Below are 22,145 nucleotides of genomic sequence, written 5' to 3'. Positions count from 1 at the left end.
GCCACCATTGGCTGAACTTGAAAATGATTGACTTCACTCGCACCCCTCAACTTTTGCGTCTGCCGTCTTCCATAAAAGGCGGGATTTAAGGCAGCGCCGCCACTATTGGCTAAGGGAGGGATGAATAGCACACGCATCACCCAGTGAGATGTAGGGGGCGGGATTTGATGGAAGATCCACCCCTATTGGATAGCGGAGATATTTGACGTGGGCGGCCACCAATGGGACCGAGGAGCTGGGATTCCGCGCGCAGTTCGGAGCGGTTGCGGAGGGTAGAGACGTCCCAGCGGCGGGACACCTGAACGGGGGAGGGGTCCGCAGCCATGGCGGGGGCCGGCTCCGGCTTCTACGCCCGGGGCGGGGGCGCCGACTCGCCGCCGCTCTTCAGCCTGAGGAGGAGATCGAGGCACCAGGGGCCGGAGGAGGCGGTGAGTTGTCGGGGGAGGCTGAGGCGATAGTGGGCGGGGCTTGGTGATAAAGGGGCGGGGCCAGGAGGAGGGACGAGCAAGCTGCATAGGGGGCGGGGCTTGGAGCGAGATGAAGGGATGGGGTGGGCGGATGCAAAGGAGGCGGGGCTTGGACAATTGGGGGCGGGGCTTGGACAATTGGGGGCGGGGCTTGGGAGGTGGAGAGGGAGAGGGACTGAGACCAGGGCAAGGAGTGGGACTTAAGGGGCGACATAGGGCCGGTCTGAGAACTTTTGGGGCTGAGTGGGTGGCTGACTTAAGCAAGGGGGGTGTCTTGGGGGGAGAGAGGTGGGAGGGGGCTATGACTTGAGATCTTCCTGTGCGTGTCTCTCCCAGCCCCCTTTGGATGTAGAATGCAAATCCTGCCCCTGGGCAAGGACAGGAGGCTTGGTGGGTCTCACGGTCTTTGGGGAATGGGTATGTGGCTCTGTGCGTATTTGAGGATGGGGATTAGCAGGTCTCAGTGGGAGCAGGGGGTCTGCGTGGGAAGAGTTACAAGTTCCTAAGAACCCCTGGCTGCTTCAGGAGCCTGAGTGGTTACACAGTTTGTCATCCCGTTTGACCTCTGCGTTTGCTTGTTGCCCTCATGGGCTTTCTCTTCACTGTACGCAATTCCCTCTCTCTCCCCTTGGCTAAATAATTAAGTGGATCTAGAAATCCTTGAGGAGACACATCGTGAGTTGTTCTTTATTTTGACAAAGTGAGCCCTTGGTGTGTTTTTTGTCTGGGGGTAAATAACCTGTTTTCCTATCTTGACTATGCTTTTGCCTTGAGGTAGCTCAGGTGTTATCATGAGATTAAAAACTCATACCTTTAAAAGCAGTGAAGACCAAGCTATTCCCTCCAGCTCTGGTTGACCCACAAACTAAGATCCTGAAGTAAAAACTACAGAGTCTTGTCTCCACTATTGTTTTCCAGGGAGTTAGCTGTCTTGATGTACACACATCATTTTATACTTAAGTTACTGTCCTATCTTCTGATTAGTCTGTTTTTCTTGTTTATAGCTCATTCAGGATTCCATGTTCCAGTGCAGTGAAACAGCAGGAATTGTTAATGTCTAAAAATGGATGATATTTTGAAAATCATGGAAACTGATTTTTACAAAGCCTACTTTTAAAAAAGTCTTGTGACCACATCCCTTCAAAAGTAGCAGATTGGAATCCTGAATGAACAAAACATTTGAACAAAACATTTAAGTTACCAATGTCTCCATTCACATTTCTGTTTTTCCTTTCAGACAGATTGTATCCACATCTAAGTCTTTGCAGGGAGTTGCAGGGTCTCCCTGCTGTGCCATGGATTTCGTTCTGTGACCTTAGACAAGTTACTTATTCCATTTCTATGCTGTAGTGCAGGGCTACTCAACATGTGTCCCATTTGTTTGCGGCCCGCGGAGCAGTTTGGTTTTACACGAGGCTCAACACGCGGCATGCGGGTGGGATCATTTGGACATGGCCTCCACAATGGAGAGGCGTCTCCCAGGTGGGGTGACCATTCAAAAACGCAAGCGGAAAGGCTGGCTGGAACAGACGGGTACAAGGTGTCGGCGTTTCTAGCCCCCAAGGAGGAGGTCCCGGGAGTGCCGGGGCACTGTGGGCAGTGGTGGCTGCTTAGTGTTGTGGGTAGAGAGCTGCTGACCTGACTCACAGTGGCCACGTTTGGGTCTGGCGCTGCAGCTTGATTTTTGTATTCATGCCCGTCAGTGTGAAAGAAGCTATTTGCATATATATTTGCATATATATGCAACCACACTTAAGTTGCGGCCCTTGGCATGTGCTGTGAGTATTATTGTGGGCTCCCCCGCCGGGGCTTCCAAAGTTGAGTAGCCCTGCTGTAGTGGCACAACGATGGGGCTGCAGCTGCGCAGTTTTAACACTATAGTGTAAATGCTTCCTCCATTCAGGGATAGGGTTTTCCTGTCAATTTTAGTTAATCCACGTTTCTGAGAAGTAATGACGATTGATAACAGAAACTTCACAGAATTCTTCCAAGCTATCTGTATTTACACTGGTGATTAGGTTGACGTAACTGTAGAGCTCAGGGCAGGAGATTTTTCACGGCTTTGAGTATGTCTACACTTGGTCAAGAAAACTTGATCAACAAAACTTTTTTTGTTCACCGGTGATTTTAACCCTCTTCTGAACAAAAGTTTTGCCGAGGCAAGTGAAAGTGTGAACACCTGCTTTGTTGACAGTGGTGCCCTGCTGTTGACAAAGCAAAACCCCTTCATTGGTGGTGGAAGTATTTTGCTGACAAAAGTGCACATTTGCACATGCAGACTTTGGCTATGTCTATACTGCCAAGTTTTGTTAATACATTTTATGTCGACAAAACAAAAATAGCCAAAAGGTGTTCGCACTTGCTCCCTCTGTCAACTGATCATGTCCACCCTGGGGGCCAGAGGTGACTGATGATGGGGATGGAGGGTGTGCCGGCCACTCTTCCCCCCCCACCTGGAAAAGGGCTGGGTTACCCCTCTTCTGCCCCAGGCTCCACTTGCTCCGCTCCTCCCTTCCTCCTCCCCCAGACAAGGTGGTCCAGGGGACTAGTGGGGCCACATGGTGTCAGTGGCAGGATTCCATGCTGCCCTCCCCCTGCACTCACAGCAGCAGCGGGGAAGGTGCAGCAAGTGTGTGGGGCTGCTGGCTCCTGGTGCCGGCCCCGCTGAGTGTTGGTGGTGGGGGGACAGGAGCGGATCCCACTTACACAAGTAACATGTTAAACATAAGGTTTAACCGGTTAACTGACTTAACCAGGATTTTACATCCCTACTGGTTGAAGCCAGTTCTGTCGAACAACAAACTGTAGAGTCTACACTGGCTCCTTGTCAACAATAAAAGAAAGGGGAAGGGGGGAAAATAGTCTCTCATAGGAGTGGAAATTGTGTGTGTCAGAAACTGGGAGATTCTCCCAACAAAATTTGCATAGCAGCATGTATTCTTTCATGGTTTTGTCATGAAAAGGCAGTTTATGTCGACAAAACTTGATAGATACTTGCTTTGTAGCAAAATGGGCAAATGGGAGCTGTGAAGATTTTGCTGGGGGTTGGGACAGTGCATGAAGTTTCCTCCCTTTTCTCCCCTGGGTGCACGGCGCGGAGAGGCACATGGCCTCAGCAGCTGGCCATTTTGAGCCACTTGGGGCTGTGGCAAGCAGGGAGCCTGCCTAGAGTCCCACCGGGCTGCTGGCCAGGAGCCGCCTAGTGAGTGCCACCCAGCCAGAACTTGTATCTGGCATTCAAGCTCCTCCTGTACCACAGTTCCCTGCCCCAGGTCACATCTCCCTCCCAAACCCTGCATCCCCTTCTGCATCCCTCCTCCAGGCTAGAAACCTCTTCGCCATCCATATGCCATTTCTGACCCTGTAGCCTCTGCTGCACCCCAATCTCCTGTTCCAGGTCATAACTCAAACCCTCTGCATCCCTCCTACACCCCTCTGCCAGGTCAGAATCCTCTTCTGTACCCATACCCCTTCCCAGACCCTGCACCCTAATCCCCTCCCTCAGGTCACAATCCCTTCCTTCACCCAAACTACCTCTGAGACCCCCAAGCCCTCTCCTTCTGCACCCAAATCCCTTACCCTGAGCTTCCTTCTGCACCCAATCTTCGTCCCAGACTCCACACTCCCTTCATAGAAAGTTGTAGCCCTTGAACGCTTTCTAAAATATTGGAATCCCCGCCCCATCAAAAATTATTGCCCACCCCTGCCTTAGGCTTTCTGGCTCAGATCCTCAAAGGTTCTCAATAGTACTCAAGCATTGAAATACCTTTGAGAAGCTGGGCCTCAGTTCCCCATCTATAAAATGGGGCTACTGCCTACCTCACCGGAGTGTAGAGGATAAATGCTTTAAAGATAGAGAAGTGTTCAGATACTGTGGGAGTGGTATGGCCCGATAAGTACCTACACTGACACTTATATTGTAATAGCTAGCTTGAACAGGAATGTGGTAAAAACCCACTCCTGTGACCAACATAGCTAGGGTCTCCCCTCCCCCTCCGTGTAGGCACAGCCAGGCTGAAAGAAGAGTACAACATCCATCTGGGGGTGGTACTTTTTCCACATAGGAAGAAAAGTCTTTTATGTCACTGGTAGGTTGCATCTACACTTGGGGACTGTGCCAATAGAGACTAGTATACACATAGCCTAAGATACTTATTTTGATCTCTAGTTCTGGAAGATTGCAGAAAAAATATTTCCAGGCACTTTTTAAAAGCCTGAACATATCTTCTTTAATGATTAAACAGTGCTTCCATTTTTAATAAAGTTCAGTGTTAAGGTGGGAGCTTGTGCATGATTATTTGCTTGAATTTTCATTGGTTCCCTCTTACCTGATTGGGAAATCTTGCTTTCCTACTTGCCTCAAGAAACCAATAATTGGAAGTTATAAATAATCTCTTGCAGTTCTGATTGCACTGGTCTTCAATATTTTTCTCCCTTTTTTTGGGCAGGTTATGCTTGAGAAAGTGCTGGGAATAACTACCCAAACCAGTAGCGGTTTAGCTTGTGACCCAAATACCGGGCAGATAGCATATCCTGCAGGGTAAGTGACTAAACGTGAAAATGTATAAGTTTATGATTTGTCTGTCTCAATGATTATAGCAGTATTTCCCAGTTGGTGCTCTGTGAAACCCTGGGGTTCTGTGAAGCTAAAGTAAGGGTTCCCCCGCCCTCTCTTAAAGAGACAGAGGCAGGACTCAGCATTTTTTTTTTTTGCTCGACAAATTTTACACTAGGGGTTCCTTGAAATTCTTTCAAGGTGAAAAGGGTTCCATGGCCAAAAAAACTGGGAAACACTGGATTATAGAAACCACTGCAACATACAGATGAATAAGTGGATATGAGACCTGGTTGTTTGGCCAAGTGTGTATATGCAGTAATATTATTTTGCTATAACTTTGAGGCCCCACCTTACAGCCCTTGGTCACTCAGCCTTTACACAAGCAGAGGCTAATGGGACAGCCTGCATAAGTAAAGACTACTCATGTGAGTAAAGATTGGATCCCATCCCATGATGCTACCACTGTAAGCATATTCAGAGTATCTACATGCATGTTTTAGCACCAAAATTCCATCTGACTGTGAGCCCTTAGTAATTTTTTTCCCTTTGGGGGGGCGGGCTTCTCTAAACCTTATCTGACCATAATTGTCAAGCAGCCAAGGACTGGTAATGGAAAGCTCGTGAACAACTACCACATCTAGAGCTGGCTAAAGTGTGTCTTAAGTTCACCTTCTCACTCAGGCATCCACAAGTCTGATCTCACCGCTGGATTAGACCTGTCAATTTCATGATAATGAAATAGCTTCAGCTATACTCTATTTATTTTCTCCGTATTGACCCCACCACTGTAAATATTGTTCCTGAATGCCCTACTTCCTGGAAGAGATGTAAGCGAGTAGCCAACTAGTCGAGTTGACTACTTGCTTCCCCCCACTCTTGTTGCCTCTGTATCAGAGGTAGCAAGGGGGGAGCGGGGAAACAAGCCAGATCTGGGGGGAGGGGACTTAAAAGGTGGTTCCCCCAGCACTGTCTTCGAAGTGCCACCTCTACCCCGCACCTCTGCGCTGCTGCCTCTATCGGAGACAGCAGTGGGAGAGGGGTGTAGGGAAGGCTGCCGCAAAGCATCCTCTGCCTGCAGCCAGCCTGCACCGCCGCGAACAGGGGCTGCTGTTGAAGCAGACTCTGTTCATGGAGGCCAGGGCTGGCCATGAGCAGAGGCTACTTTGGCAACAGCCCCTGTTTGTGGCGGTCCTGGCTGGCTGCGGGCAGGGGCTGTTGGATCCAGTGTGAGCCAGGACTGAGCAAACCCAGCTCATGCTGGTCTGGGACTGCTGCACTCTGCATTTTAAATGTAGTAAGAACCGCCCAGCTCTTACTACGTTTAAAATGCAGAGCTGCAGTGGTCCTGGTTTGCACCAGCCAGGGACCTACTCGTGCTGTGGTTCTGCAGTTTAAATGTAATAGGAGCCGGGCTTCCTCTGTGCCCAGCTTCTACCACATTTAAACTGCAGAGCTGCAGCAGGGGTAGCTCCTGGACCAGCACAAGCCGGTACAGAGCCCCTTCCCTTATCAACTGATCATGTGCAAATTGTATCGACTACATGATTAGTCAATTACCCACCTTTTAACATCCTTACGTTTTGATGCTGAGAGTTAAGAAACTAAGAAGGATCCAGAAAGTGACCAAACAAGAGTCCTGATCTCTGATCCCAGTGGTATAATGGGCTGTCTTGCTGTTTATAAAATATGTGAGGTTTGAGGTCAAACATTTATTAATGTAAATGTCTTGCTCTTTCTTTTCAGGTGTGTGGTTGTAATTTTAAATCCCCAAAAGAATAAACAAAGACACATCTTTAATACTTCCAGGTATTGTAAATGCTTAATTTATCCACCACTCTGATGGTGTTCAGGTATCTTTGTTCTTAATTTGCTTTCTGGGGTTTGGATTGCTGGGAAAGGGAAGCTATGCTGAACTGAGCAAAGTGTAACTGCTGATACTGTGCTGTCTGCCTGGCTAAGGGAGATTGGGAAGATAATATTATAGTTGGGTTTAGCTGCCCTAGTTATGGATCACGACACCATTGTGCCAGGTACTTTAGAAATGCAACAAAGACCAGTCTGTGTCCCAAAGAGCAGTCTATGTAGATAGTCTCTATGGTCTATGGAATTAACAGTCTACGTAGATAGTCTATAGTAGACTGAGTCTCAGAGGGGTAGCCATGTTAGTAGACTGAGCATTTGGATAACACTGTTCTGGGTAACTTCAAATCATTTTTTCCTTAGCACTCACTGCAACAAATGCTATGTTATCTGAATTTTCTTTGAAAAAGAAAGCTCTATCTTTCTTTCAGGAAAACACTGAGTGCTCTGTCTTTCTCCCCTGATGGAAAATTTATTGTTACTGGTGAGGTGAGTTCTGCTGAAGTTGATTTTAGTGTGTATACTTGGAATATAATTTCTGATTTCTCTACCATAGCAAATGCTTGTATGCCTGGAAAACTTTCACAATAAGACAAGAAAGAATGCCCAGTTAGTGCCATCTATTCTGATGCTAGCTTTCCAGCCACAATGTGTTGGCTGAATTCTGGCCATTTGTTTAGGTAGTACTAATTTGAAATTGAAACTCTAAATATGAACAGTGAGACTACAGATGAAAGTGGCTGAACTCCGAGTTGTCTGCACTAAGATACTAGACTAGATGGATCAGTGGTCTGATCTGGAGCCTTGTCTATACTTCCGCAGAGATCGACACTCCGGAGATCAATCTTCCGGGGTTTTGAGCAGTTCTAGGAAGGACCTGCTAAATCGACTGCTGATGGCACCCCTTTCGACCTCAGTACTCCATGGAGTCATGAGGAGTAAGGGAAGTCAACAGGAGAATTTCTCTCATTGATCTCCTGAAATGGGAACTCTGCAAAAAGTTGAGCTAAGGTGTGTTGACATCTGCTACGCTATTCTTGTAGCTGCAGTTGCATATCTTAGTTTGACTTTTTCATGTAGTGTAGGCCTGGCCTAGGATGGCAATTTCTATTTTTTTGTGTCTGATTCAAATGGCAGCACATATTCACATGCCTCTTGCAGAATGGGCACAGACCAGCTGTACGAGTGTGGGATGTCGAGGAGAAGACGCAAGTATCTGAACTGCACGGCCATAAGCATGGAGTGGGTTGCGTGGCTTTTTCTCCCAACATGAAGTATATTGTATCAGTGGGCTACCAGCATGATATGACTGTCAATGTGTGGGACTGGAAGGTAAGGGACTGCAGATGTCAGGGATGAATAGCCTCTGTCATTTTCCCCTGAAAAGCAAAGACTTTACTAATGCATTTACAATGAAATATATCTGAGACAGCAATATGATAATGAATGCAATCAAAATAACCCCTTCTTAGCCCAAACCAAGAAAGAGCTCTCACTTGGGGAAAACAGCTGAACTTTGATAGTCTTGTAGGCTTGTAGCAAACTTGAGCATTCTTGGAACAGGGGCAAGTTTCAGAGCTGAGGACTTTGCAAAAATACTCTGCCTCTCCTTTCCTGATGAATAAGGCACACACTTTTTAACAGGGAGGGTAATTAACCTTGGAATAACTTGCCAAGGATTGTAGTGTATTCTCTGTCACTGGAAATCTTTAAAATCAAGAATGGATTTTGGGGGGAGGGGAATGTCCTAGTTCAAAGGAATTAACCTGGGGAAATTCTATGCCTGGGTTTATACTAGGGAAGTTAGCGAGTAGTCAACTAGTCAAATATCTGATAAACATAAGCCTATCACTTTTTATCTGTGTTAAGGATGAGCTATTTGGGAGGGAAGGGGGCAGAGAGGAATGAGTAGAGGTAAGGCCTCTCGGGAAAGGGCCGGGTGGGACAGGGCCATGGTGAAGAAATCAGTGATCCGTTCGTTTCTGGGGAACTTCCAGAGCTCCTGCACCCTGCAGTCAGAAGAAAGACACCATCTCCAAATTGTCAGAAAATTAGCCTTTCCTGGCAAACTAACTTCTTGTCAATATTCATATGAATTGCTCACTTACGATGATGAGGATGAAGTGGGGATGGGGTAGTGTCAAAATTAGCCTTATAATGGAATTGGAAAGTCAGTCATCTTGAACTTCCTTATTCTCGTGCCCTGTATCTCTCATGCATAAATTATTGGGTTTGTTCTTTTTTGTCTTGTTGCAGAAGAACACTCTAGTAGCATCGAACAAGGTGTCATGTAAGGTTATGGCAATATCCTTCTCGGAGGACAGCTACTTTGTTACTGTTGGCCACCGCCATGTTAAATTCTGGTTCTTGGATGCATCAAGAGAAGTGAAGGTAAACCTTCCTCCTGTGCTGTACCAACTGGACGTGGAAGTAAATGAGTTTTTTCAAAAAAAGTGCTCAGGATATGCAGACAGCTGACTGGATATTTGTCCCATGTCAGTCACTGCAGCAGGCTGGGATGTTCTTTTAGGATGGGGCCAAAAAGCTGTAAGGTTTTTCATGCCCTACGCTCACGCAGTTTGTCATACCTTAACTTCCTGCCTTGATTTAGGAATGAATTACAGCCAGGCAGCTCTAGGTGTGTTTTGAATCTAGCTTTGTAGAAGTAGTCTTTACAAATCCCATTCACATCCAAGCACAAGGCTGAAGGGACAACAAACTGCTAAATGTAATGTTTAAATCATATTTGCCAGGCTCTTTGACAGAGCTATTGCCCACATGTCGGATTCTGGAAAACATAAATCAGTATGTGTGACAATCCTGTTTACCATTTATAAAAAGGAGGAATTCACTTGTAGCGTTATGGTGAGGCTTGCTTTAGATCATCAGTGAAAGGTGTCAGAAGGACAAATTTATTAATATTTATAATTCAAACTATTGTGTTGAATTACAGATTAAAGAGACTGTGCCATTGGTCGGTCGCTCTGGACTTCTGGGAGAACTTCACAATAACATCTTTTGTGGTGTAGCCTGTGGGCAAGGGAAAATGTTGGGAAACACCTTCTGTGTTTCTTACTCTGGGCTTCTCTGTCAATTTAACGAGAAGCGAATGCTAGAAAAATGGATTGATCTGAAGGTAAAATGTCTTATCTCATTATTGTAAAACCACTCTAGTTTGTTTCAGAAACCTCTGCTCCCATTATATGTTGTCATTGTTTTCTAGAAATCCTTCTTTTATAAAAAGTATAATTTTATGCATATGGATTCTTCCTTCAGGTATCAGTAGCAAATTGCATCTGTGTTAGTGAAGAGTTTATTTTTTGTGGCTGTGCAAATGGAACCGTGAGGATCTTTTATTCTCACAACATGCACTATCTCAGTGACCTGCCAAAACCGCACTACTTGGGCGTGGATGTAGCCAAAGAGCTTGAACCAAGGTACGAAGGTCTGACATGAAATGTAATGCATCACTCTGTGTGCTGTGTGTGACGTGGCTTGAAAGAAAAAGTACTGTCTCTTTGTAAATCTTAAGTTCTCTGTGACGTTTCTAAAGATAGTGGATAAATATCAAACGCTGGGTTTTCAGAAGTGCCCAATGACCCTTAGTAATAGAAACCAAGTGTTTCTGAAAATCTGATCCTGAAAGCTTAAGTGTGTTTTACATTTTAAGAAAAGAAGAAAATTGACTTGAAATCAATCATCTTTCAGAGAGGTCTATTACCCAGTGATAACATGTAAAATTCGTTTCTGAAAACGTGATACTTTGCATATAACAGTGTAAAGTTTTAAGACCAATCAGGCGTGACAGTTTCTATGCTGGTTTGAATAAAAATACGCTTGTATCTGACTGTTAGTCTGTAGATCTCAAACACTTGACAGATGAGGCAACTTATCATTAACTTGCTTTTCTTTCAGTATAACTAGCTGGCATGCCTATTTTCCAGCAGCTAGCTGGCTTTCTGGGGCTGTACATTATCAAAACAGTGTGTTGGGCTATATCCAGGACATATAATTTTGTGTTTGGAAAAAGGCAAAATTCCAAGAATAATGTTATGCACTGTCAGGTTTGGAAATGCTCCTCACATGGACATTTGTGACACTAGATACATGCTCAGAAAAATCTGTGGTTTTAAGATGCTTGCTAGGCAGATTAATGAATTTCAGTTGTTGAGAACAATTGTTGTGTATATACTGTACTTTAGCTTGCATTTTATGTTGCCTTTATATGCAACTAAAGAGAATATTTCCTCTTTCTCTGTCTTTCTTAAGAAAACCAGATTCCGTTTACCCAGACACCATTGCTTTAGCCTTTGACCCATGTAATTGTTGGCTCTCGTGTGTGTACAAGGACCACAGTATATACATCTGGGATGTTAAAGACACAAACAAAGTTGGCAAAGTGTGGTCAGACCTCTTCCACAGTTCTTTTGTATGGAATGTTGAGGTAAGAGGCGTTCATGTGCTAGATATAGTTACAAATCTCTAAGATATGCTCTGTTCTGTCCTCGTTGGGGTACGTACCGCACAAAGGTTCTGACTTTGGGCTTGATGTCTGGGAGCTAGTAATGCTTGGTTCTGATGATGAGGTTTCCCATATGGTGATCAGAAGGAGCAATGTTAATGACTTAGAAAGGGGTCAAGGAGAGAGAATCTCCATGAAACAGAGCTTCTGAAGGTGGTGGTGGGGAGTTAAAATGACATACATGCTTTACTAGCTTCACCCACTTAGAAAAGATGATTTTGCCATCATAGTATAATCTGACTATTCTGATATGGAAATAATACCAACCTGCTTTATAGTACAGTAGCTTGAGGCAGACCAAAAGATGGGGAAAAGCAGCATTAATCTTTAGGAAAGATTTAGATGTTTAGTGGGAATTAGACCTAGCCAAATCCTAGTAGTTCTGCTTTAATAGCTCCCACAACTCCGATTGAAGCTGTCTGTGTCTCTTGTGTAGCTGATGACAAAAAGGAGCTATGTGTGACTTGTTTTCGTTGATGGTCCCTGTTCAGTTTGTTGCATTGTAGCTGTCCAGCAACCTTCCACGAAAATACACCTGTACTTAGAGTTTATACCCAAGCTTTGTGCTGACAGTGTTCAGCTCTGAGAGGTCTAGTGATGGGAGATGGCAGATTCCTAGATGTAAAGCAAACTTGGACACTTACTTTCAGGCAAATTATTTTTGAGAGGAAAGAGAAGCTAATGAGTACGTTTTATCAACCCTGTAATGGCTCTTAAACTTTATCCAGATGAGGAATTGATACATGGCCTACCTGGGGCCATGACAAGGAATTTGATGAAGGGGGAGCTTTTTGAAAGGGCAGTGATGAGGGATGGTGAAATGGCTAGTTACAATGACTCTTGTCTATTACACTTATAACTGTTCCATTGTGTTTCCTGTCTGTTGTATCCACCTGCTGTGATCTTATACTTAGACCTTGTCTAAACTATGAGAGAGGCTCAAATTTATTAAGGTTGATTTCTTACCACCGTATTTGGTAAATTCGAAGATCCATGTCTCCACTGCACAAGAATTCAATTTAATTCAAAGTAGCGCATCCTCAGTAGGGAGACAGTTCCATAATGCGCTCGTCTACTCCCTCCCCCCTGGCTTGAGATCAATGGGAAAGCAGTCTTTTTGGCTCTGGTTACCTGAGCAGATGCCATAGCAGTGCAAGCATGGACCCTCTCGGGGATCCTGTTGTGCATCAAAGCATTGTGAAGATGATGTGTATCTTGTTGTGCCTATTGGTGGATTATGCTTAGAGCATACGTATGGCACTCCATCAAGAGGGTGAATCTCGGAAAGCCATGGACACTCTGTTTATGCAAGCCTTCGATTTAAGCGAATTGGAAACGCTGTTGGCATTCAGTCCTCTGGAAACAGTGGAACTCCAGTTCTGGTGCCGTGAGACAAGCACAGACTGGTGAGACTGCATAGTGTTGCAGGCCTGGGACAATCAACAGTGGCTGCAAAACTCCTGAATGTGCAAAGCCACTTTCGTGGAACTTTGCAAATTGCTTTCCCCTGCCCTGAAGCACAGGAACACCTGAATGAGACCTGCTCTGATGTTGGAGAAGCACTTGGCAATTGCCCTGTGGAAGCTTGCAATGCCAGAAAGCTACCAGTCAGTTGGGAATCAAGTCGGAGTGGGGAAATCTACAGTGGGAGCTGCTGTTATAGTTGTGTAGCCAGAGCAATCACTACCATTCTGCTACAGAGGGTAGTGACTCTGGGAAATATGGCTGCCATAGAAGAGGGCTTTGCTGCGATGGGGTTCCCTAACCGCAGTAGGGTGATAGACGGAACACACATCCCCATCTTGACACCCAACCACCTGGCAAGGAGTACATAAACTGCAAGGGGAACTTCTTGATGTAATCCATCAGCGCCTGCTGCACCAAGAGTCATTTCACCAACCTAGACATGGGATGGTCGGGAAAGGTGCATGATGCTCACATCTTTAGGAAAGCTGCAAACTGGCACTTTTTTCCCAGACTGGAAAATTGGAATTGGAGAGCTGGAAATGCCAATAGTGATCCTTGGCAACCCAGCCTACCCCTTGCTCCTGTGGCTCGTGAAGCCATACGAGGGCACCCTGGACTGCAGTAAGGAACAATTCAAGTACCGGCTGAGCAAGTGCAGAATGGAGGTGGAATGTGCTTTTGGATGTTTAAAAGGAAGGGAAGACAAGGAAAGACCTCGGCGAATGCAACATTTCCTTTGTGGTGGCAGCCTGCTGTGTGCTCTATAATATTTGTGAGAGCAAGGGGGAAGGTTATCTGACAGGGTTGGGGGCGGAGGCAGTGTCTAGCCAGAGATTTTGAGCAGCCAGACACCAGGGTAGTAAGGGGAGCATAGCATGGGGCACTGGAAATCAGAGAGGCCTTGACAAAGTTTTATGCTGCTCGCAGTGAGGTGCCCCTGCATTCAGTGTGTCAGCCTGTAACATTTCCCCCCGCCCCCCGCTGCTGCAACACAAGGAATAGAGTGTTCTGAAATCATGCATTTTTATGTAAGGAATGTAGAAGGGACAGAAAAGGAAGGCTTGGTGGCACCCTTGGGGGTGGGGGATCAGAAATGTGAGGACAGCTTTTGCTTTGTGACACCCAGGAGGTTGAGTGAGGTTGTGAGGCTGTCCTTGAGTTACCCTTCCACGCCTTCCCCCATCTCCCATGTCTCCTCCCCAAGGAACTGAGAGAGGAGGGAAAGTTGATCTGCAAAGGGTGGGGAGGGGCCTGTCCAGCTATGCATCTTGGAAAGCCACCACACAGTCCATCATAGATGTCACGGATGACAAGACGTTCTCCTGGTGCTTCACTTGCAGTTCCCTGCACGCTGTCCTTTCTTGATGCTCCACTTGCATCTTCTCCCATATTGTATTCCTCTCCTCGGTTACGCACTCCCTGTCCAAGTGAGCAGATTGCATTTGTTCCTTGAGCGTATCTTCTCTGGTCAGTTTTCACCTTCAGATTTGTGCAAGGCAGACAGCTGGTGGAGCCAGGGAAGTACACAGCACGTTCCTTGCTTGTAACAAAAAGTTAAACACACACATCGCAGGAGATACGTTGTGGAGCCTAAAACCTAATCTATTAACATACAGTGAAAGGTCTCTCTAAAGACCATGGAGATGTGTTCTGTGCAAGGCCTCAGTTTTATGCTTTAAAGCGGCCACTGTAAAGCAGGTACGCAGCAAAGTTCTCTGGGGAGCATCTGGACTCACGTGGTTTAGTGGCAGGTACACAATCCCTGTGAGACATCCTGGGCAGAGGGAATTGTCTCTAAAGTTATATAAAGTTTTTGGCTCTTAGTCACATCGGTTGCCCCACTCACCTGCTGACCATTCTCCGCCGCTGCCGCCTCCTCCTCCAGCAGCACACTCTCCTGGGAGGATTCCACAGTTTGCTTGGGAAACTTGTGGTGATGCTCCAGACCATCAGTTTGCCTCCTTTGTCTTTTGGTAGGGCTGCCTCAGCTCCTTTGTCTTCACGTAGTGCTGCTGGACATCCAGGGTATATCCTTTCTCCACCATGGGCCCTGTGATCTTTGCATAGATGTCTGCATTTTGTTTGCTAGTTTGGAGTGCCACGAGGACGGATTCCTCTTCCCATGCATCAGTGAGGTCTGGAACTGGGAACTGGAACTGCTGGAGCTCATAGAACTCGTGGCTCTGAAGCATGCAGTCCACTTTGTCCACACAGGAAATGTTCAAAGTTTCCTGGGGATTTTCCTGTTTACCTGGAGAGCAGTAGAGTTGCAAGTCTTGGCCAGAGCAGTCGCAGTGATACACTGTGGAATGCCTCCTGGGAGGCCAATAACATCAACTTTTGCAATGCTGCATCTATGCTTCCGTAAAGTCGACCATGAAAAGCAAGAGTACCAAAATAGACTTTTGCAGCCCCTATGATTGATGGAACGGGCTTGGTAGTGTGGACTCGTTGTTTGGAAAATCAACCTTATGTGGTTAAATTTGACCTAAACTCCTAGTCGAGCAGGGGTGGGCAATAATTTTTGATGGGGGCGCCACTCCAAGAATTTGGAAAGTGGTCAAGGGCATTGTTGCCTCTTAAACTGCACGGCAGCACAGCTTCACAAGTGAATAATCGGCCCTGCCCAGTCAGTCAGCTCTGTGCACACATGGAGCCCGGAGCCTCTGACTTAGAGGGAACAGTGGTAAAGGGCCGTATTCTTCCATATAATAGAGGAGGTGTGGGGTCTGGGATGGAGGCTGGGTGCAGAAATGAGCTTGCAGTAAGGGATTGGGGTGCAGGAGAGGGCGTGGGCTCTGGGAGGGAGTTTGGGAGAAGGAGGTAATTGTGACCTGGGTTAGGGACTAAGGTGCAGAGGTTTGGGCTGTGACCTGGAGTGCAGGGGGGTGTGCATGGGGTTTTGGTTGTGACCTGGGGCAGGGATCTGGGTGGGGATATGGGGGCAGAGGGTTTGGGTTATTTGGGGTAGGAGGGAAAAGGGTTGGGTTGCCAGAGGCAGAATCTGGCTGGGAGACTTACCTGCTTGACTCCCAGCCAGCAGCCTTCCCAAGCATACTCCCTGCCTGCTCCAGCCCGCACTGGTTGCAGAGGCTATGTGGTTTTTTTAACAGCTACCAGCCTGAGGGGGTGGGAAGGGTGCGTCCTAAGATGTCTGTTAACAACAGGCAGCTCTCCTTGGCCAAAACCAGCTAATGGGATTGTGCTCCGGGCAGGAGCAGTGTGTGAAGGCTCATAGCTGTTCAAACAGAATCCAACAGCAGCTTCTCTCACCAGCATACAGGGGGAGGAGGGGCGGGCAGGGAATCTGCCTGAGATTCCCCGCTGGGTCCGTGGACTCCCCGCTGGGTCCATTGGCCGGATCTGGCAGCTTGGCGGGCTGGATCTGGCCCATGGAGGTTATTTTTACCAGACCTGCCTTAAAGTGAAAGCTGTTCTTATAGTGAGACTGTTTTATTTCTTCTAGTGTACCTGTGACCTCTAGACACACTAAATAAATAATAGAACCCCTTTGCCTGAGTTAAGGTATATAAATAAAAACAAAACAAAAATCCACCTCCTCATCTGAACAAAGACTTCCATATATTTGTCAGCACCACCTACTAAAAGGCATGGGATGGGGAGAAAAATCTCTCAAATTGTAAGAGGATAATTGGAGAGGGATCTTGTAGAACAAACTTTTGCTGTCACTTAGGTTTCTGGACTGCCACTTATATTTTAAAATATAACTAATTTGTACCTCTCCATTGCTTCCCCCCCGCCTCCCTCTTTTATGTTGTGGAAATATGTAGGTTTATCCTGAGTTTGAGGATCACAGATCTTGTTTACCTCCAGGATCTTTTCTGACTTGTTCATCAGATAACACCATACGATTTTGGAATGTGGAAAGTGGCACTGGACCTATGTTCCAGAAAAATATTTACAGTAATGTAAGTACTATGGTCTTTTTTTTGTTAACAGATGCGTGTGCGCACACAGCTTTAGAATAATGGAGCCAAATTCACCTCTAACTTACCCCAGTGTAAAGTATGGCGGATCAGCCCATAAGTGTGCTGTGAGGAGGGATAATGTAGTGATAGAAATGATATAACATCTCTTTTGTACTGGGGCATGTACATATATATATTTTTATTCAGAACAAGTTACTTCCAACTTAAATCACATTAAAGCTATTCAGTATCTACCTTTTGTTTTAAACATGTTTAGAGTTTTTGCAGTGATCTGAAGAGCTAGCACTTTTGCCTGCTGGTAGGAACAGTTCCTATCCACATTTATCAGTTCAGATAAGCCACTAATAGTTTGTGCAGATCTGCCTTTTTGAAAACGAGAGCTGGGGATTTGGTGGCTAAAGAACAAGACTGATAGGGGAAAACAGTTTTTCTGTACTACATTTCCTCCCGCTGTGAAATTGGGACATTTACCATCCTTGCCAAGGGTGTTTTGTGAGGCTCAGTCATCTGACCAGGGCTTTGGAGGTAGTGTTGCCTAGAGGATAGAGCCCTGAACTGCAACTCAGGAGACCTGAGTTCTTTTTCTGCCTCTGATACTGAGTGACATTCCTCCCTCTTTGCCTCAGTTTCCCCATCTGTAAAAGGGGTCTAATGATACTATCTTCCTTTATAAAGCGCATTGAGATTTATTGATGGAAAGTGATATACTACAACTAGGGATGATGATGATTTGAGTTCTGGGAGCAGAAAGAATGATAAAAATTTGAGTGGGATGATTTAGGTGCACAGGCTCTATTGAAATTCACTGGGGCTTATGATCCAAACACTTTTGAAAATCCAGTTCTTAAGAGACTAGTATACAGGCAGTTCTCCGAGTTACGTGGATCCGACTTATGTCGGATCCCAACATACGAACAGGGCTTTTCTCGCCGTGGAGGACGGGGGCGGCGGGAACGCCCAGACGTGCAGCAGTTCCCACCGCCCGCGTCCTCCGTGGCGAGAAAAGCTGCTCTGCATCTCCCTGGTCTGCTGGGAGGGGGGGGGTGAGTGGGGCGCAGCTAGCTGCGCACCCCCTCCCCCCAGCAGACCAGGCTTTGCTCGCCGCAGAGGATGCGGGTGGTCCTGCCGCCCACGTCCTCCGTGGCGAGAAAAGCCGCTCCACGTCTCCCTGGTCTGCTGGGGGGTCCCCCAGCAGACCAGGGAGATGCGGAGCAAAGCCGCGGAGGACGTGGGCCGGGACCGGTGTGTCTCGGCGGGACTGCTGCCCGCATCTCCCTGGTCTGCTGGGGGGGGAGGGGTGCAGCTAGCCCCCCCCCCCCCTCAGCAGACCAGGCTTTTCTCGCCACGGAGGACGCGGGCGGTCCTCCCTGGTCTGCTGGGGGGGGGGGCCACCCCAGCAGACCAGGGAGTTGCGGAGCAAAGCCGCGGAGGACTCAGGAAAAGCCTGGTCTGCTGGCACTAGCTGCGCCCCCCCCCCCCCCCCCCCCCCGCCCAGCAGACCAGGGAGACGCGGGCAGCGGGACTGCCGAGACACACTGGTCCCGCCACCCGCGTCCTCCGCGGCTTTGCTCCGCGTCTCCCTGGTCTGCTGGGGGGCCCCCCGCAGCAGACCAGGGAGACGTGGAGCAGCTTTTCTCGCCGCGGAGGATGCAGGCGGCAGGACCACCCGTGACCTCCGCGGCAAGAAAAGCCTGGTCTGTTGGGGTGGGGGGGCACGCTAGCTAGTGCGCTTCCCCCTCTCCCCCCCAGCAGACCAGGCTTTTCTCGCCGACGCTACTGGACCCCCCAAGTCAGCCAGGAAGCCCGGGGCAGAGCAGCTCTGCCTCTGGCTTCCTGTAGTCAGCCGCTGGTCAGTTTCAGCAGTGGCTGACTTGGGGACGCCTGGGGCAGAGCAGCTCGGGTGCTGCCGGGTTGGTCCACTAGCTCCCAGGAGCGGCGCTGCGGGACCAACCCGGCAGCGCCCCAGCTGCTCTACCCCTGGCATCGGCAAGAAAAGCCTGGTCTGCTGTAGTAACCCGGGAACTGCCTGTACTACCAAAGTCACATTTCACTCCCAAGGACTGTAGCAAGTTTCCATTGTTTGTTCTGGTATTTACTTCAATCGTTCTTTCTTTCTCCTCCCAATATAAAGAACTTGCTGAAGGTGGTGTATGTGGACAACAACAATCAGCATTTGCAAGATTCGGCCATTGTGCCTGACCGAAATGAGAATGCAGGCCATCTAGATGTGAAAGCAGGTGTGCGTGTGATGCAGATTAGCCCCGATGGCCAACATTTAGCCTCTGGGGACAGAGGAGGCAACTTGAGGCAAGTATAGCTATCATCTGTCATCTCTCCCCACTTCACTTCATGTTGCAGAAATGACCGTGGAAATGCTAGCAAAGTAGCTTCTGTATTTGTTAGGCTCTCTCTGCGCTGCACAGGAAGGTATAATTGTAGCACAGGTAGGTGTAGCTACGCTAGCTTTCATCTAGCTCAGTGGTACTCATGGTTATGTGACTTGGGAGCCACATTTGCAATCACCATTAACCAAAAGAGCCACATGACTATAGTATGGTCTATGTACCACCAAATACAGCCCCCATACACACATTAAATATAACCAAATACTCTAAAATGCCTAAATATATTTTCAGTACAACAAAACCCATAAATGTATTGATTGCATGCATTTAAAATTGCTTGGCTGTCAGTTTAGTGCATGGCTTTCCCTCCGAGACACAAGTGTTAGCAGTTACAGAAGGCTGCTCAGACTCCATTGGTTGGGTGAGCACACAGTGTTGTTAATTTTGTTCTGTCCACCTACACCTTTACCATTACGTGCAGCAGTGCTATTTACAGCCTCCCTTGTGCCAGGGCCAACAAGGAAAAGAGGTCTCCTGGAGCTTGCTCTGTCTAAGCTCATCAAGCCCTCCAATCAGCTGATTATCGTTGCCCCTGGAAGGAATCCCTGCTCCTCCATCTCCCTCCAGGACCACTGTGAATCAGCTGTTCTCCGAGCTCCTGGAGGGAGCCTTGAAGAGCCACAGGCTACACCGGACAAAGACGCATGTGGCTTGTGAGTTAGGCCTGGGTATCCCTGATCTAGCTAGTGCAGGTAACAATAGCAGTGAAGGCACAGCTGTACAGACTTGAGCACAGGCTAGCTGTCCTAATACAAGCCTACTGGGGGTCCTGGGTGCACACTTTGTGTTGCTAGCATGTGCTTGGGGTGCATGCCATTGTGTCTTCATGGCTACTTGTGCTAGCTAAATTAAAGCTAATTATAGCATGAGAAAGCATAGCTTTATTACATCTCAGTTTTTGGTGCAACTCCCCCCCCCCCCCCCCCCACCGGACTCCATTCAGGCATAGATGGTTATTTGTGAGATCCCAAACCTTGCTACCATAAAAGTGATGCTTGGTACTGGCACCTCTTGTACTCCAAAACTCTTACCCCAAGCAGAGCTTTGTTCCTAAAAAGTGAGATGTGCCAGAAATCCGAAGAGGTTCAACAAGGACAAGTGCAGAGTCCTGCGCTTGGGACGGAAGAATCCCCAGCACTGTTACAGGCTGGGGACTGACTGGCTAAACAGCCGTTTGGCAGAAAAGGACCTGGGGATTCCAGTGGCTGAGAAGCTGGAGATGTGTCAGTGTGCCCTTGTAGCCAAGAAGGCTAATGCCATATAGAGGTACATTAGTAGGAGCATTGCCAGCCGATCTAGGGGAGTGATTATTCCCCTTTATTCGGCACTGGTGAGGGCATATCTGAAGTATTGCATCCAGTTCTGGGTCCCCCATTACAGAAAGGGTGGAGATGCATTGGAGAGGGTCCACGGAGGGCAAAAAAACCTATTAGGGGCTGAAACACATGATTTTATGGGAGGCTGAGGGTTTCGGGCCTATTTAGACTAGAGACGAGTGTGGGGGGATTTGATAGCAGCCTGGGGGGAAGGGATAGTTCAGTGATTGGAGCATTGGCCTGCTAAACCTGGGGTTGTGAGTTCAATCCTTGCAGAGGCCATTTAAGGATCAGGGGCAAATCTGTCAGGGATGGTACTTGGTCCTGCTGTGAAGGCAGGGAACTGGACTCAATGACCTTTCAAGGTCCCTTCCAGTTTTAGGAGGTAGGTATATCTCCATTCATTTATTTAAAGCCTTCAGCTACCTGAAGGGAGGTTCCAAAGAGGATGGAGAGAAGTTGTTCTCAGTGGTGACAGATGACAGAACGAGGCACAATGGTCTCAAGTTGCAGTGGGGGAGGTTGCAGTGGGGGAGGTGTAGGGTTGGATATTAGGAAAAACGATTTCAGTAGGCCCTGGTCTACACTAAGGGGAGTTATTTTGAAATAACAAGTGGGTTGTCCACACTACCAAGCCCGTTATTTTGAAATAATGGGCTGGTTATTTCAAAATAACTCCTGCTTTCCGTGAGGAATAACGGTTATTTTGAAATAGTGGAAGTGTGGATGCTCTACTACTGCTATTTTGAAATAACTACTCCCCAGTGCTCCCTGGGGCTCTAAGTCAAGGTAGCACATCCACATTAAGGGAGCCTACCTCTGACTAATTTCAAGGTTTCCCTGTAGTGTGGACACGCAATTTCAAATTAGTTATTTCAGGAGTTGTTGTTTTGAAATAATTTCCTAGTGTAGACATGCCTTAGAGTGGTGAAGCACTGGAATGGGTTACCTAGAGAGGCGGTAGAATCTCTATTCCTAGAGATTTTCATGTCCTGGCTTGACAAGTCCTGGCTGGGATGATTTTGTTGGGATTATTCCTGCTTTTAGCAAGGGGTAGACTCTGACCTCCTGAGGTCTCTTCCAACCCTATGATTCTATGTCTTCATGAAGCCTACTGCTTCTGCAATTGATTTTCATTGGAAGTCTGTCAGATACTATGGTGATGTAAGTGGGTTTGTATTGTAATTATCTGTCTGGCCACTGAGTAGTAGTTACACCAGAGGTGGGCAGTAATTTTTGAAGGAGGGGCCACTTCACAAATTTCTGAAGTGGTGAAGAGCCGCCCTGGAAGGGGTGGAGCTTGAGGCAGAAGGGGTGGAGTCTGGAGGCATCCCATGGTATCTTTTCACTGTTGCATTTTCATTGTAGGATACATGAGTTACAGTTTATGCATGAAGTGATTAAAGTGGAAGCTCATGATTCAGAAGTTCTCTGCTTGGAGTATTCCAAACCAGAAACTGGTAAGTATTTTGAAAACAAATTGTTTTCAATCTATTTAAGAAAATGACAAAAGAACAGCTGAACATGGGATGATAGGAGTTACTATAGAGAACTTTCTGGGTGTCTGGCTGGTGAGTCTTGCCCACATGCTCAGGGTTTA

At 47.3% G+C, this 22,145-nt stretch overlaps 1 protein-coding gene and 1 non-coding gene across 2 annotated transcripts in view; both read left to right on the top strand.

Moving 5' to 3' along the window:
* The first annotated feature begins 213 nt into the window (after window positions 1-213).
* Window positions 214-22,145, top strand: part of WDR62 (WD repeat domain 62) — a 52,592-nt gene continuing 30,660 nt past the window's right edge. The window contains exons 1-12 of the mRNA XM_075915151.2: window positions 214-428; window positions 4,916-5,007; window positions 6,769-6,831; window positions 7,317-7,374; window positions 8,047-8,217; window positions 9,142-9,276; window positions 9,839-10,021; window positions 10,162-10,322; window positions 11,155-11,329; window positions 16,666-16,803; window positions 18,956-19,131; window positions 21,914-22,005. Of these exons, the coding sequence (XP_075771266.2) occupies window positions 324-428; window positions 4,916-5,007; window positions 6,769-6,831; window positions 7,317-7,374; window positions 8,047-8,217; window positions 9,142-9,276; window positions 9,839-10,021; window positions 10,162-10,322; window positions 11,155-11,329; window positions 16,666-16,803; window positions 18,956-19,131; window positions 21,914-22,005 (1,549 nt within the window). The 5' untranslated portion in view covers window positions 214-323. The remainder of the gene's footprint in view (window positions 429-4,915; window positions 5,008-6,768; window positions 6,832-7,316; window positions 7,375-8,046; window positions 8,218-9,141; window positions 9,277-9,838; window positions 10,022-10,161; window positions 10,323-11,154; window positions 11,330-16,665; window positions 16,804-18,955; window positions 19,132-21,913; window positions 22,006-22,145) is intronic.
* LOC112547169 (small nucleolar RNA SNORA16B/SNORA16A family) lies at window positions 11,806-11,944 on the top strand. The gene has a single exon (XR_003090911.2). It is a non-coding gene; the product is annotated as a small nucleolar RNA SNORA16B/SNORA16A family (small nucleolar RNA).

The sequence above is a fragment of the Pelodiscus sinensis genome, chromosome 18 (genome assembly GCF_052426305.1).
Source record: "Pelodiscus sinensis isolate ZL-2025 chromosome 18, ASM5242630v1, whole genome shotgun sequence".
NCBI lineage: Eukaryota > Metazoa > Chordata > Testudines > Trionychidae > Pelodiscus > Pelodiscus sinensis.
Note: the sequence above shows the minus strand (reverse complement) of the source record. Positions and strands in the feature narration are given on the sequence as shown.